This window comes from Somniosus microcephalus, chromosome 3 (genome assembly GCF_052327205.1).
Source record: "Somniosus microcephalus isolate GS21.2 chromosome 3, FLI_Smic_1.0, whole genome shotgun sequence".
NCBI classification, from domain to species: domain Eukaryota; kingdom Metazoa; phylum Chordata; class Chondrichthyes; order Squaliformes; family Somniosidae; genus Somniosus; species Somniosus microcephalus.
The window spans coordinates 64928940-64943968 of NC_140989.1; the positions used below are offsets into that span (position 1 = coordinate 64928940).

The following is a 15029-nucleotide window of genomic DNA, read 5'->3' on the forward strand; positions in this document are numbered from 1 at the left end:
GGAGAGTCTAAAACTAGGGGGCGTAGTCTCAGGATAAGGGGTCAGCCATTTAGAACTGAGATGAGGAGCAATTTCTTCACGCAGAGGGTTGTCAATCTTTGGAATGCTCTACCCCAAAGGGTTTTGTATGCGGAGTCATTGAGGATATTCAAGGCCGAGAGATAGATTTTTGGACTCTAGGGGAATCAAGGGATATGGGGATCGGGCGGGAAAGTGGAGCCGCGGTCAAAGATCAGCCATGATCTTACTGAATGGCGGAGCAGGCTCGAAGGGCCGAATAGCCTACTCCTGCTCCTAATTCTTATGTTCTTATGGATTTACAAAAGGTAAATCGCGCTCGACTAATCTACTGGAATTTTTTGAGGATGTAACTAGTAAAATAGATAAGGGAGAACCAGTGGATGTGGTGTATTTGGACTTTCAGAAGGCTTTCGATAAGGTCCCGCATAAGAGATTAGCGTGTAAAGTTAAGGCACATGGGATTGGGGGCAAGGTATTGACTTGGATAGAGAACTGGTTGGCAGACAGAAAGCAAAGAGTTGGAATAAACGGGTCTTTTTCCAAATGGCAGGTAGTGACTAGTGGGGTACCGCAGGGATCGGTCCTTCGACCCCAGCTATTCACAATATATATCAATGATCTAGACAAGGGAACTAGATATAATACCTCCAAATTTGCAGACGACACAAAGCTGAGTGGGCGTGTGTGCTGTGAGGAGGATGCAGAGAAACTACAGGATGATTTGGACAGGTTGGGTGATTGGGCAGAAGCATGATAGATGCAATATAACGTGGATAAATGTGAGGTTATTCACTTTGGTGGCAAAAACAGGAAGGCAGATTATTATTTGAATGGCAATAGATTGGGAGAAGGGGAAGTGCAATGAGACCTGGGTGTCCTTGTGCACCAGTCGCTGAAGGTAAGCATGCAGGTGCAGCAGGCGGTTAAGAAGGCAAATGGCTTGTTGGCCTTCATAGCGAGAGGATTCGAGTACAGGAACAAGTATGTCTTGCTGCAGTTGTACAGGGCCTTGGTGAGACCACACCTTGAGTATTGTGTGCAGTTTTGGTCGCCTTATCTGAGGAAGGATGTTCTTGCCATGGAAGGAGTTCAGCGAAGATTCACCAGGTTGATACCTGGGATGACAGGAATGACGTATGAGGAGAGATTGGGACGATTGGGCTTGTACTCACTGGAGTTTAGAAGATTGAGAGGGGATCTCATTGAAACTTATAAAATTCTGACAGGACTGGACAGACTAGATGCAGGAAGGATGTTCCCGATGGTCGGGGAGTCCAGAACCAGGGGTCACAGTCTAAGGATAAGGGCAAATGTAAGAAGTCACACAACACCAGGTTATAGTCCAACAGCTTTATTTGAAATCACAAGCTTTCGGAGCGCTGCTCCTTCTTCAGGTGAAGTGGAGAAATGCATAAAGACACAGCTTATATAGTCAGAGAATCATGTCAGATGTTTACAGGTAACCTTTCCAACTGCCATTTATCACACCGGGCCACAGCGAAAAATCGCATAGACCTCCTCAGAAGACAAACACGGGACACAACCAACAGAGTACCCTTCGTCGTCCAGTACTTCCCCGGAGCGGAGAAACTACGCCATGTTCTTCGCAGCCTTCAACATGTCATCGATGATGACGAACACCTCGCTAAGGCCATCCCCACGCCTCCACTACTCGCTTTCAAACAGCCGCCTAACCTCAAACAGACCATCGTTCGCAGCAAATTACCCAGCTTTCAGGAGAACAGCGACCACGACACCACACAACCCTGCCACAGCAACCTCTGCAAGACATGCCAGATCATCAACACAGATACCATCATCACACGTGAGGACACCACCCACCAGGTACATGGTACATACTCATGTGACTCGGCCAACGTTGTCTACCTCATATGTTGCAGGAAAGGATGCCCCGGAGCATGGTACATCGGCGAGACCATGCAGACACTGCGACAACGGATGAACGGACACCGCGCAACAATCACCAGGCAGGAGTGTTCCCTCCCAGTCGGGGAACACTTCAGCAGTCAAGGACATTCAGCCTCCGATCTTCGGGTAAGCATTCTCCAAGGCGGCCTTCGAGACACACGACAACGCAAAATCGTCGAGCAGAAACTGATAGCCAAGTTCCGCACTCATGAGGACGGCCTCAACCGAGATCTTGGGTTCATGTCACGCTACATGTAACCCCACCTGATGCAGGGTCATCCAGACTCGAGTCGACATTGGCTTGTTCTCTCTACACAGATGCGGCCGGACCTGCTGTGATTTCCAGCCAAAAAAAATGTTTCTTGTCTGTTTTTTTGTTTTTCATACAGACCCTAGCATCTGCAATATTTGACCCCTTGTGACCCCATCTCATTGTTCTTTGATGTAATGTTTCCCTGACTGACCTGTTTGGACACCATTCACACCTTTGACTGCTGTGATTATCTCTCTGCCGAGGTGTGATAAATGGCAGTTGGAAAGGTTACCTGTAAACATCTGACATGATTCTCTGACTATATAAGCTGTGTCTTTATGCATTTCTCCACTTCACCTGAAGGAGCAGCGCTCCGAAAGCTTGTGATTTCAAATAAAGCTGTTGGACTATAACCTGGTGTTGTGTGACTTCTTGCATTTGTCCACCCCAGTCCAACTCCGGCATCTCCACACTAAGGATAAGGGGGTAAGCCATTTAGGACAGAGACGAGGAGGAATTTCTTCACCGAGAGTGGTGAACCTGTGGAATTCTCTACCACAGAAGGCAGTAGAGGCCAATTCATTAAATATATTCAAGGAGTTGGATATATTTCTTAAGGCTAAAGGGATCAAGGGGTATGGGGAGAAAGCAGGGACCAGGTACTGAATTTGGATGATCAGCCATGATCGCATTGAATGGCGGAGCAGGCTCAAGGGGCCGAATGGCCTACTCCTGCTCCTATCTTCTATGTTTCTATGTCATGCAGGTTAGAAAGCGGTGGGATAACTGGACACAGGGAAGGAGTGGGAAAGAGTGGAGCAAACGGAGAAAGAAAGGGCAGCGAAGAGAGAAGTTACATGGGATGAAACAGGAAAAGAAGCTTTTCATGTTAAGCACCTTCTGCCAATTTTTCTTGACACTATGGGGGAAAAGTTTGGTTGCTTTGCACCTCCCGTTGGCGCCTTAAGAGGGCGCAAAGCAACTAGCGCCAGGGTGAAATTAACCAGACATTTTGCAGCGGCGCTAAACATTACCGCTACGATCTCCTGCGCCCACAGATCGTGACGTCAATCGAGCATGCAACGCCCCGGACCGGATATTGAGTGGCACCTCCTGCCTTACCGCTAGCGACGAAAGGTTGAGGGGAGCGTTTTGCAGTCAGGAAGGGACTGGGGGAGCGCTATTTAAAGGTGACCACTTCCTGCCTTTTTTTGTCAGTGACATTTTTGCACCATGCATTGAGAGAGAGAGAGAGAGAGAGAGAGAGAGAGAGGAGAGAGAGAGACACACTTCTGGAGAGATTCAACGCTGTGTGAAGGAGATTTAATAGAGACTACGGGGTCTGCACTCTGAGCTCTTTCCCTGGGCCTCTCCATTGTTCTTTCCAGCAGATTTGATGTACAGGTCTCTCCAGGCTGACATTCAAGGCTGCAATGAGCAGGGTGTGGATGGAGAGCACGATCGACCATCCCCTTTAAGAGCTGGCCGGCGCCAGTGTGTCTGTGTCCCATTGCTGAATGACATTACATGAGCTTTGCCAGCTTTCTGAGGTTGCACCTCGCTCCTCGGCATTAGCGCCTTGAGAGGTGTGCAGCATCTGATTTAGCGCTCCAATCACCTCCAGAGACAATACAAGCCAAGTTTGCGCCCGGCCAATAATTGCGCCCCAAACAGGGCGATACCCAATTTCTCCCCCTACAGATTTTTAAATTTATGGCTATTTTTTCTTAGTCCCCAACGGTCTCCATACAACTAGTCAGCTGAAGTATGCTACAGCAAATGCCAGCGAACAGTTCCAAATTTATATCCTTTTGCTTCCCGAGACATTTGAGACAAAGAACTTCAGGTCGCAGCTGCTTCAAGACCAGAAAAGATGCTCGTTTGTAATTGACCAGCTGTGGCTCGCCATTGATGGGACCAAAATGGGTTTTCAGAGGAAGAATCACCTTAACAGAAGTTACAAAAGCTTAAAAATTCCCAAAAAAACTTTTTTTTTAAAAATTTTGGGAGGAGCGGAGGATGGGGTGCAGAAGTAGAAGAGGGGAATACCTCATATTGAGAACAATAGTTTTTGATGTTTCATGTATTTTCCCCTCTACCAATCCAAAGCAGGAATGCAACCAAAGCAGGAATGCAACATTTAAGACATTGTTTACCCTACACAACTTAATACTGTCAATTGATGTATAATAGTTGAAATTTAGATACAGGAAACTTTGGTTTATCCGGAGCCACCGGCAAAAATCAGAAGCCGTTTCGTTAGGGTTTTTTTTCTTTTCGTTGCTTTTTTTTCCCCCCACCAGTCAGGCTCTGCAAGGTCTCGCTGAAGCTGTTGCTAAGCTATAGAGGCGCTTGCAAGGTACGGCCAACTGTTTAGAAGCAGGGTTTGTTGCCAGATACGGAGCTCAAAATCTCCGTATGTTTCAACATTAGCGCTGGTTTGTCCGGCAGTTTTGATGGGACGGCAACAGCTCGGTCCCGTCGGTGCCGGATAGCACAAAGTTTCCTGTACAAGTATGCTCTATCTACAATCTTAATTTTTGGTTAAAATATGGTTTACCTTAGATTGATCAGCCCTAGAATAATGGTAGAAGAAAAGATTAAATTCCTTGGTGCATTCACGTTTTAGTTCATAAAGCCCTCTTCCTGTTAAACCCGGCTTCCTATAATGAAAAAAAAAGAATGAACATGCTAGCAGACTTGCAAGATCTATCCAACTAATTCAATATTTCAAATTGAGTTCTGTACTTACTTGAAAGAAGCTACAGATTCAATAACCCTTTCCATTCCCGTTTCTTTGTTCTCCTAAGAGGAAAAAGAAACAACAGAATATGTACCATTTGTAAAATTGATCATGCCATTAGGAAATAAACAAAAACAGGAGGAATAGGTAAATATGTTTTAAATGTTGAATCTGCATAGCTTCATTTTTAGTACCATAAAAACGACTAAGTTCATGCCTCAAATGCTCTTACCTTGGGTTGCCAATATATATTTTTAAAGATTTCTATAATAGTATGCTAAGTGCACAGCCCATAGAACAAATGGTGTGCATGATGATAGTGAAATCTACAAAGGCTCAGTGCTCAATCCAAAACTAGTCAATTTCAGCCAGAGTAGTGGTGGGATGAAACACCTGGCATCAGTGTCTTCTGGCTCGGAACAGGAGCAATAGACCTGGGCTCCCATCCCTGAATGGTATAAAGACCCTGCTGAATGCGTCTATGTGCAGAATATCAGCTAACAACAGGATCTGGCTGAGTTGCTGCAGCCTTTACAGTTGAGTATGCAGAATTTTACCCTAGAACAGTTGACAACTTCAGGAAAGGCAGCAAAAGGGGAGAATTGAGAAGGTAGAAAAAAGCAAATCAAAAAACAAAGACAGGAGATCTTCATGGGATTTCACTAGTGGCATTGCTGGGCATCAAGATAATGGAATGTTTTTTCACTCTTCTCAATGTCACTCCAGAACCACCACCACCAACAACTTGTATTTATATAGTGCCGTAACGTAGTAAAACATCGCAAGGCGCTGCACAGGAGTATTTTAAGACAAAAAAAATGACACCGATCCACATAAGGATAAATTAGGGCAGGTGACCAAAAGTTTGGCCAAAGAGGTAGGTTTTAAGGAGCGTCTTAAAGGAGGAAAGAGAGGTAGCTACGCAGACAGGTTTAGGCATGGAATTCCAGAGCTTCGGGCCTAGGCAACAGAAGGCACAGCCACCAAAGGTTGAGCGATTATAATCAGGGATGCTCAAGAGGGCAGAATTAGAGGAGCGCAGATATCTCGGGGGGTTGTCGGGCTGAAGGAGATTACAGAGATAGGAAGGGGCGAGGCCATGGAGGGATTTGAAAACAAGGATGGGAATTTTGAAATCGAGGTGCTGCTTAACTGGGAGCCAATGTAGGTCAGCGAGCACAGGGGTGATGGGCGAACAGGACTTGGTGCGAGTTAGGACACGGGCAGCCGAGTTTTGAATGACCTCAAGTTTACGTAGGGTGGAATGTGGGAGGCTAGCCAGGCAAGAATGTTTGGTAGAGAAACATGTATATGGACATCAACTACTGTACAAATAATATACTCACATCTTCAGGCAATGCTTTGACCAGCTCACTGTGTGCCATTGGTCTTATACATAGTTGATGAACAATTTCACGTTTGATTTCATCTTCTGCAGACACCTGTCCCACTCCAGCAGTATATCGCTCTCCTGAGGCCCAACCATAAAACAATGCAAGTTAAAAAGGCCAATAGTGCGATGAGAAAAACACACTTCAATTCCATGTTTTTAACTAATTCTCTTTCACCACCCCAACCCTCTTTACCCATTTCACACCAAATACTATTCCATAATAGAGATGGCATGTAGGCATTCTGCATCCGGGAAGGCACCGAACACCTCGAGTCTCTTCACCGGGAGCAAGCGGAAGCCAAGCGCACGTCAACCCAAGCACCCCACCCACCCGCCCCTTCAACCACCGTCTGCCCCACCTGAGAGAGAGACTGTAGGTCCCGCATAGGTCACCTGAGAACTCATTGTTAGTGTGGAAGCAAGTCATCCTCGGTTCCAAGGGACTGCCTGAGAGAGAGATTGAGATTCTGCTCTACCTCTAACAGAAGATGTGCAGGTGCAGCCTGTGGTCATCTCAGATTACCCCTCATTGATAATGTACAATTGATTAATTGTTGACAAGTGATACCAAATTTGAGAAACTACCTAGAGCAGTAAACCAAAAATATGTGACAGTGCCTTACCAACTACCATCATGATCAGGTGAAGCATTTCCTCTATTAGAGTGTTGTTTTGTTGTAGAACATCCTGGAAATGTAAAGTTTATAGTGAATACAGAACAATTAATAGCCTAATTTATAAACTTCCATTATAACATTGTAAAATCCTTGTGGGAAACAGTCTCATTTCTACTTTTACACTTTGAACAATTTAAAAAGACAAAAGAGAAAAGGTCATTACACTGATTACACCATTCTTGGAAACCAAGCATTTCCTACTTCACCTTGTTGGTGTGTTCAGAACTAAACCTCTTGCCATAGTCGGGACTGTTAAATATCTGGTAGAGCTCAAATCGACAAAGCATAATCATGAGAAAATGGTTTGGATCCATCATAGATGCTCCTGCCTGAAAAACACAATATGCATCATAGCATTTTTAGCAGTTTTATAAAAAACATTAATTTTGTTCTCAAACCTCAATTATTCATCTACAGTGAAAATCAAATGTATTAATATGCAACAGTACCACAGAATAAATGGGAACTTATGCGGCATTTAGACTGTTGATTTGCTATCAAACGCAGCTCGTGTTGGCAATAAAGCATAACCATTTGAAACCTCATTCCCTGGTCATCTTTGTACAATGAATATAGAAAGTTCAGCTGACATGAAGACTCTTACCTGGAGCATTACTAAGTCTTTATCATACATTTCAACTCTGCATTTCACATTGTGATAATAGTAGATCTGGAGAAGAGTAAAAAAAAGTCAAAATATTTTGCAGTTCTCGGCCAACATCAGTATTTTTATATCTATACCAAAATTAAAAACATTTGGTTCTTTATTTAGGAAATGAACTATTTCTCTCACTCATATCTACAAAATATTGGCAATCTTTCATCTACACACACTAAACTTTTTCCATTATATATATCCATGTCCATATTTATAATGGAAACTGCCTAGTAAACTTGTCAGTGTAATTACACCATCCTGCCAGGGGTGATGCTGCAGCTCTGAATATATACACATTCGCACCTCCTACTTGAAAAGGAAAAAAAAAATCAGACGAAGAAAAGCGAGAGGTCAAAGGAAGAAGCAAAAAAGAGCCAAGGAAAGAGAAGCAGAAAAGAAAGAAACAGAGGTAATGAGAGAAACAGGACAAAGGCGAGACATTCTCCTGACTATATATAATCCAGGCTTTTGGGAGAGGCAGAGGCCTTAAAGTGAAACTTCAATTAAGGCATAAAAAGACAAGACAATTCAATGCATAAATTTAACCATGTTATTCTGAAATATAGAATTGATTTCTTTTAATGATTAAACCCTCACTTTAACACGAGAAATGTGTTGGAAGAAAAAATGACCTCTTAAACAGAAAGCATCGAGAATTGTGGGCAGAATAGGTTATCTGGGGCTAGATTGCAGAGCATCAAGTTTCTATAAGTGAGGTGCATTATAAATATGGACATTGGAAGCTATAGAAGAAAGTTGATAGTGTGACAAAATTTGACAACAGAAAGTCAAGTGGCACAGACAGGAAGTGCATGTGATATCCCATGAAGTTGCACACAGGTTGTCAAATCCAAATGCAGTCTTCCACTGAAGCAAGGTTAATTCTTTCAGAGCATGCAAATGCAAATCATCACCCACTTTAGACTCACATTCTGTCCTTATTTGTATATATCCATTTTAAATTCCAATGTCTACATTTACAATAACAGCTACTTATATAAAATTGTGAAGCTGTAATTAAACCCTCGACCAATGTTGGTGCTGCAGTGTCGTCACTGGTTGGGGGGTGGGGAGAGGATGTAATTACAGTGACACAACTTTCCATTACAAATATGGACACAGAATTTGTTAATGGAAAAAGTTGCCATGGTAAGAACTATGCTTCGACCCATATATTATACATAAATGAGAGAGCAACACAAGTGAGCACATATATAGACAGATATTTATCTTGAGCATAATCACCATCAGAGATTACAAAGGGTTTTAAGATGTCTTTCTGTACATGAGGAACACCATATAAATGAAAGTAGTTATAAATATCAGCCTTTTCATTAATGCCATTTGTAAGTTCTCAGAACTCAAAAGAACAGTGGATTAGCTTGCCTCAATCCTTGAGAATTGCTGTATTGGAATTCCTACAAATCTAATTAAATGATCTAACAGTACTACTGTCTCATGCTGTAGTGTAGTAATTGTTCACTTAGTACTACAATTAGTTCAAATGACTGGATACAGAGAGTCTAAGTTTATAAAGAACATCTCCAAAAAAGCAGCTTCAGATCATGATCTCTGGTGCCCAAATCAATAAACAAAGTACCATTTTGATTGAGCCCACAATTTTGTGTACAACCATGAGCAATAAGGGCTGGTCAGTTTATTTGTGTTATAATTTCACATTATTAACATGAAATTTGAATTTATTCACTTCAATCCATTGCAAAAAAATATAGGTTCAGATAGAAAGAGATGGCCAATATGAGAACCTCTTGAATACTCCATATTTTTAGAATCCCCCTCAAGAAGTAAGTAGTGAGCTACCAAATTATGAAATACTAGCTGGGGGGGCCCGGTGTTGCCAGGGCTTTTTTGGGCCGCGCCGTTTACAGCTGGGCGCTGGTGCTCCCGCGCTGTCACTCTTTCCCTCCCTGACCCTCTCTCTGTCCCTCCCCCTCTCTCTCCCTGCCCCTGTATGTCCCCTCTCTCTCGCTCTACCTCTCCCCCTCTCATCTCCCTCCCTCCCTCCCCCTCTTTTGGCACCCGGGGAAGGGCGTTGAAAATTGAGGCCGGCCGCTGTGGCCGTGCGGGGCCTAGCGGTTCAGGCCCAGCCGGGCTGTCAGGCCGAGACGGACCCCAACGGAGCTCCCGGTGCAGCAGGGCGCCGCGCCGTAGGTGGCACGGTTTACAGCCGGCCGCTGATGCTCCCCCGCCCGTTCTGTGTCTCGGGCCGAGCGGTTGAGAGGCCCGGCCCGAGTGATTCCAACTCACCTCCCACTCCCGGAGCCGCAATGTGGGGGTTTGTTTGGCTGGTGCTGTCGCTGTGGGGATGAAAAAAAATGGCGACGAAGTTTCGGGAGACTGCAGGATTAGGTCCCGCCTGTGACATACCGATTGGTGAACCATCAGGTCACTGAACTGTAGGATTGGTCCACCATCACGTCACTCAACGCTAATGAGCGGTAGGATTGGTCAACCGCTAATGAGCGGATTTTTGAACGTTTTTTGTCTACTGTCGGAACAATTTTTGTCTGACCAAAAAGTAAATACGCCTATTAGACTCCCCTGATCATAACCTTTCTTTTGATATAACATACGTGTAGGTACGCTCTATAACTTTTGAGTGTATAGCGGACAGACAGACAAACCAACCGATATATATATATTATTATATAGTTTTGGGCCAGGCGGTTTAAATCGAGTGCCAGGCTTTGGGGCCTCTCTGTGTCCCTCTGTGAATCTGGTGCCAGGCAACATTTTAAATCGAGTCCCAGGCTTTTGGGCCCTGTGTCCCTTTGTGAATCTGCTGCCGGGCAACATTTCTACCTTTTAATACCTTGAAAGATGAAAGTGAAAGTACTTATAAAACGTTTTTGGTAAATCTTGTTATTTTTAAAAGAGATACTAACTTTTTCAAAGCTGGATGATCAAAGTAGTTTGAGCTGGAAGCTGAAGTAATGGCAGTGAAACAATGGCTGCCACACCCCTGAGATGAAAACGATTAGTCCCGCCCACACACACCGATTGGCCAACCATCAGGGGACTGTACTGTAGGATTGGTCAATCGTGACGGCACAGGATTGGTCGAACCTTGACGTCAGTCAATCAATGCTAAGTAGCAGATAATGAGTTTAATTTTGAAGGTTTTTTGCATAAGGCGCGAACAATTTTCGTCCGACCAAAAAGTAAATACGCTTACGACCGTCCCAGAAGCGTAAGCTTTCTTTGGAGGTAACACGCGCGTAGGTACGCTCTATAACTTGCGGGCAGGCAGGCAGACGTATCAGTTTATTTATTTATTTATTTATTTATTTATATATATATATATATATATATATATATATATATATATATATATAAAAGAATAGATAGAAGATGGATGAAACAGAATGCAATTGTGGTGGAAATCGATCACCATTAAACATGTCATATTATAATACAATTGTTGTTTCAATGCCATAGGAGAAAGGTTATCACAGGAATTCTACTACCTACAAGCAAACTTAGCTCCTTAGAAATAAATTACCTGTAGATTCATTTATAGACAACACAATATATAACACATGCAAGGCAGCAAATATCTTGGCTTACAAAAACCTTACAAAAAGTTGCCCACTTTCTATTCCATAATGTAATGGCGTTACAAGCCAACTATCATTGCTATACCCTTGGCTTGTAGCTTGCAATAAAATAAAACCTGATAACACAAGTTCAAATCAGTGTTTCATTTTCCGCAGTCAGACACAGCAAGAGTTCCAAAAATATTTGCATGTGAGATTTTATCAAAAATAATGACCCCAAATAGTGAAGAAACATAAAACTCTACAGCTATAAATATTCTAAACAACCATGTTATTTGAACCCTCAAAACATTACTGCTGTGCAACACACTCCAAACTATTAGCCTTCATAGGCGCTGGGTCGAAGTCGTGAAACTCCCTATCTAATAGCATTGTGGAAGCACCTTCACCACATGGACTGCAACAGTTCAAGAAGGTCTGCCACCACCTTCTCAAGGGCAACTAGGGTGAGGCAACAAAATGCCAGCGTTGCCAGCGACCCCATATCCCGCGATTTAAAAAACACCTGATCATTCCATGGGCAGGGAAGACTTATTAAATTATCTGTGACAAAGTGACAAGCCAGTTTTGAACAGTCTCACTCAAATTAACTTGCAAATTATTATTTCTACAAAATATACAAATTTAGATGCACTTGTGCTACATCTCATAAGTTTGTGGCAATAATGCATCAATGCAGGCTGCCGAGGTGCTTTCAGTTTTGAAATTTACAGGGAGAACAAATTCAGGATCGATATTATATAATCGTGTACTATGATGCAGGATATGCTGCCAAATGTGGTGTTAAAAAAAGATTAGGTAACATATAACCACTATTATTATATTTTATAAAAAAGTCTCATTTCTCAAGTAAGAGCATCCCTTCGTTCAGAAATCTAAGGAAAATGTGTTACTGTATCAATCCTGGAAATCATCCAAGACTTAAAAAAAGTTATCATGCATAGTGTCATACAGCAAGTGTATTTGTGGCCATAGTACAACTGTATTTATCAAATCAGCTTGTGCAACTGAAATACAAGTACTCGTTACAGTCTGACTGCAAAATATTCTATATATTTTATTACCAAATACAACCTAAATGTTTTATGATCGAGACTTACCTGATTAACTAGGGAAAATCCATTTCTCCTCCACATTCCAGCATGTACTTGAGCACACAGCACCATGCAGTGAAGGGGATGCTCGATTAACAATGGTGGACTCAGCTCACTCTGTCGACAATTGGTTTAAAAAAAAGTCAGATACTGAAGTACGAACAACTGATCAAGTATTAACTGACAGCTGAAGAATAAGACTACGCAGATTTCTGCTGACTGAAGTGAAGTAAAACAAAAAGATTAGGAGAGAAGTCAAAAAAGCAATTAGGGAGGCAAAGCAAAACTAAAATTAAATCATCAAGGAACATAAAACAAAATAGCAAAATATTTTATAGGCACATCAATAAAAAAGGTTGGGATGGGAATATGGCCATTAGGGGATAGTCAGGATAATACCACAGGTAACAATACAGAAATATTAAATAATTATTTTGCTTCAGTATACCAGGGAGATAGTACAGATGGACATGACAATGGATGTTGAGATTAGCAATGAGATAAGTGCATTTAAATTTTTTAAAAAGGGGATATTTTTAATAAATTAATCAAACTCAGGATAAAACCCCTGCCTGGATGGATTGCATCCAAGCATTTTAAAAGAATCTAGGGAAGAGATAGCAGAGGCATTACTACACATATTTAATAATTCATTAGAAAAGGGTATAGTGCCAGAGGACTGGCAGACAGCCAACGTAATACCAATATTTAAGAAGGGGGATAGGACATGTCCAGGGAATTATAGACCAGTCAGCTTAACATCGGTGGTAGGAAAAATAATGGAATCCCTATTAAAGGAGAAAATAGAAGAACATCTAGAAACCAAAAAATATAATGAATATTCAACATGGATTTCAAAAGGGAAAGTCTTGCTTGACCAACCTTATTGAATTTTTTGAAGCGGTAACAGAGAGAGTAGACAAGGGTAATGCAGTAGATGTAATTTATCTGGATTTTCAAAAGGCCTTCGATAAGGTACCCCCATAATAGACTGATGAAAAAAGTCAGAATGCGGAGTCAGGGGACAAGTAGCAGAATGGATTGCTGGCTGGCTTCAGGACAGAAAGCAGAGAGCAGGAGTAAAGGGCAGCTATTCAGTGGCAGAAGGTAGGTAGTGGTGTTCCACAAGGATCAGTGCTGGGACCACTGCCATTCACAATTACGATTTAGACTTTGGAATGAAAAACACAATTTCTAAATTTGCAGATGACACCAAATTGGGGTGGGGGGAGAGAGTCAATACTGAGAAGGACTGCAACAGGTTACAAGAGGACATTAATAAACTTGCAGAATGGGCATATAATTGGCAAATGAAGTTCAACACAGATAAATGTGAGGTATTACATTTTGGTAGGAAGAATAGGGAGGTCACTTATCACTTGGAAGGTGCGAGTCTAGGTGCAGTAGAGGAACAAAGGGATCTCGGAGTACAAATACACAAATCACTAAGATTTACAAGGATGATACCAGAAATGCAAGGGTATATATATCAGGAAAGGATGAACAGGCTGGGTCTCTTTCCTCTTGAAAAAAGGCTGAGGGGTGACCGAATTGAGGTCTTTAAAATTATGAAAGGGTTTGATAGAGCGGAGAGAGAGAGAGAGAGAAAATGTTTCCACTTGTGGGGAAGAGCATAACTAGAGGCCATTTATATAAGATAGTCACCAAGAAATCCAATAGGGAATTCAGAAGAAACTTCTTTACCCAAAGAGTGGTGAGGATGTGGAACTTGCTACCACGGAGTGGTTGAAGCGAATAGTATAGATACATTTAAGGGGAGGCTAGATAAGCATGAGGGAGAAAGGAATACAGGGTTATGCTGATAGATTTAGATGAGGAAAGACGGGAGGACGCTCGTGTGGAGCATAAACGCCGACATGGACTGGTTGGGCCGAATGGCCTCTTTCTGTGCCATATATTGTATGTAAAATGCATTGCACTAGGCATTATCAGTTAGAGGGGTAGAGGATCCCAGGGTGCAGTGCTACAGGAGCCTCGGCCTTTGCCAATTTCCAACAGGTGCGAGGTTCTTGCTGGAGAAGAACACGGAGTGGGAGGGGGAGGATACAGTTGTCTTGGTCCACGTCAGAACCAACGACATAGGTAGAACTAAGAATGAGGTTCTGCTGGGATAGTTTGAGGAGCTAGGTTCCAAATTAAAACAAGGAACCTGACAGGTAATAATCTCTCGATTGTTACCGGAGCACGTGCAAATTGGCATAGGGACATACAGGTTAGAAGGTTAAATGCGTGGTTGAAGGAGTGGTGTGGGAGGTATGGGTTTTGATTCAACAGGGGCACTGGCACCTGTTATGTGGAAAAGAGGGAGCTGTTCCATTGGGACAGGCTCCACTTAAACCAGGCTGGGACCAGTGACTTGGCGAATCGAATAACTAAGGCGGTAGATAGGGCTTTAAACTAATGAAGGGGGAGTGGGAAGATTCAGGAAAGGGTATATTCTGAAGCACTAAGAGAAAAGTCAAGGCTGTAGAGCACAGTAGTGATTTGGGTAAAAATAAGCAGAGTGGGCCAGGAAGGGACAGAGAGTTTAACAAAGGTAATAGGGCATTAGTAACTAAGGTGACATCGGGGAAAATTAGAAAAGGTTAAAGCTAAAGGCACTACTGCATATCTAAAAGCACAAAGCATTTGCAATAAAATAGATGAATTAATAGCAGATAGA

At 42.7% G+C, this 15029-nt stretch overlaps 1 protein-coding gene across 4 annotated transcripts in view; it reads right to left on the reverse strand.

The window, feature by feature from the left end:
- The window catches only part of ubr2 (ubiquitin protein ligase E3 component n-recognin 2), a 162512-nt gene that overhangs the window by 58021 nt on the left and 89462 nt on the right, over positions 1-15029 (reverse strand). For all 4 annotated transcript variants that reach the window (XM_085980818.1, XM_085980815.1, XM_085980809.1 and 1 more), the window contains exons 17-23: positions 12353-12463; positions 7621-7686; positions 7223-7345; positions 6963-7026; positions 6293-6417; positions 4956-5008; positions 4764-4866 (exon numbers count right to left, since the gene is read on the reverse strand). In XM_085980818.1, coding sequence (XP_085836944.1) covers positions 4764-4866; positions 4956-5008; positions 6293-6417; positions 6963-7026; positions 7223-7345; positions 7621-7686; positions 12353-12463 — 645 coding nt within the window. The remainder of the gene's footprint in view (positions 1-4763; positions 4867-4955; positions 5009-6292; positions 6418-6962; positions 7027-7222; positions 7346-7620; positions 7687-12352; positions 12464-15029) is intronic.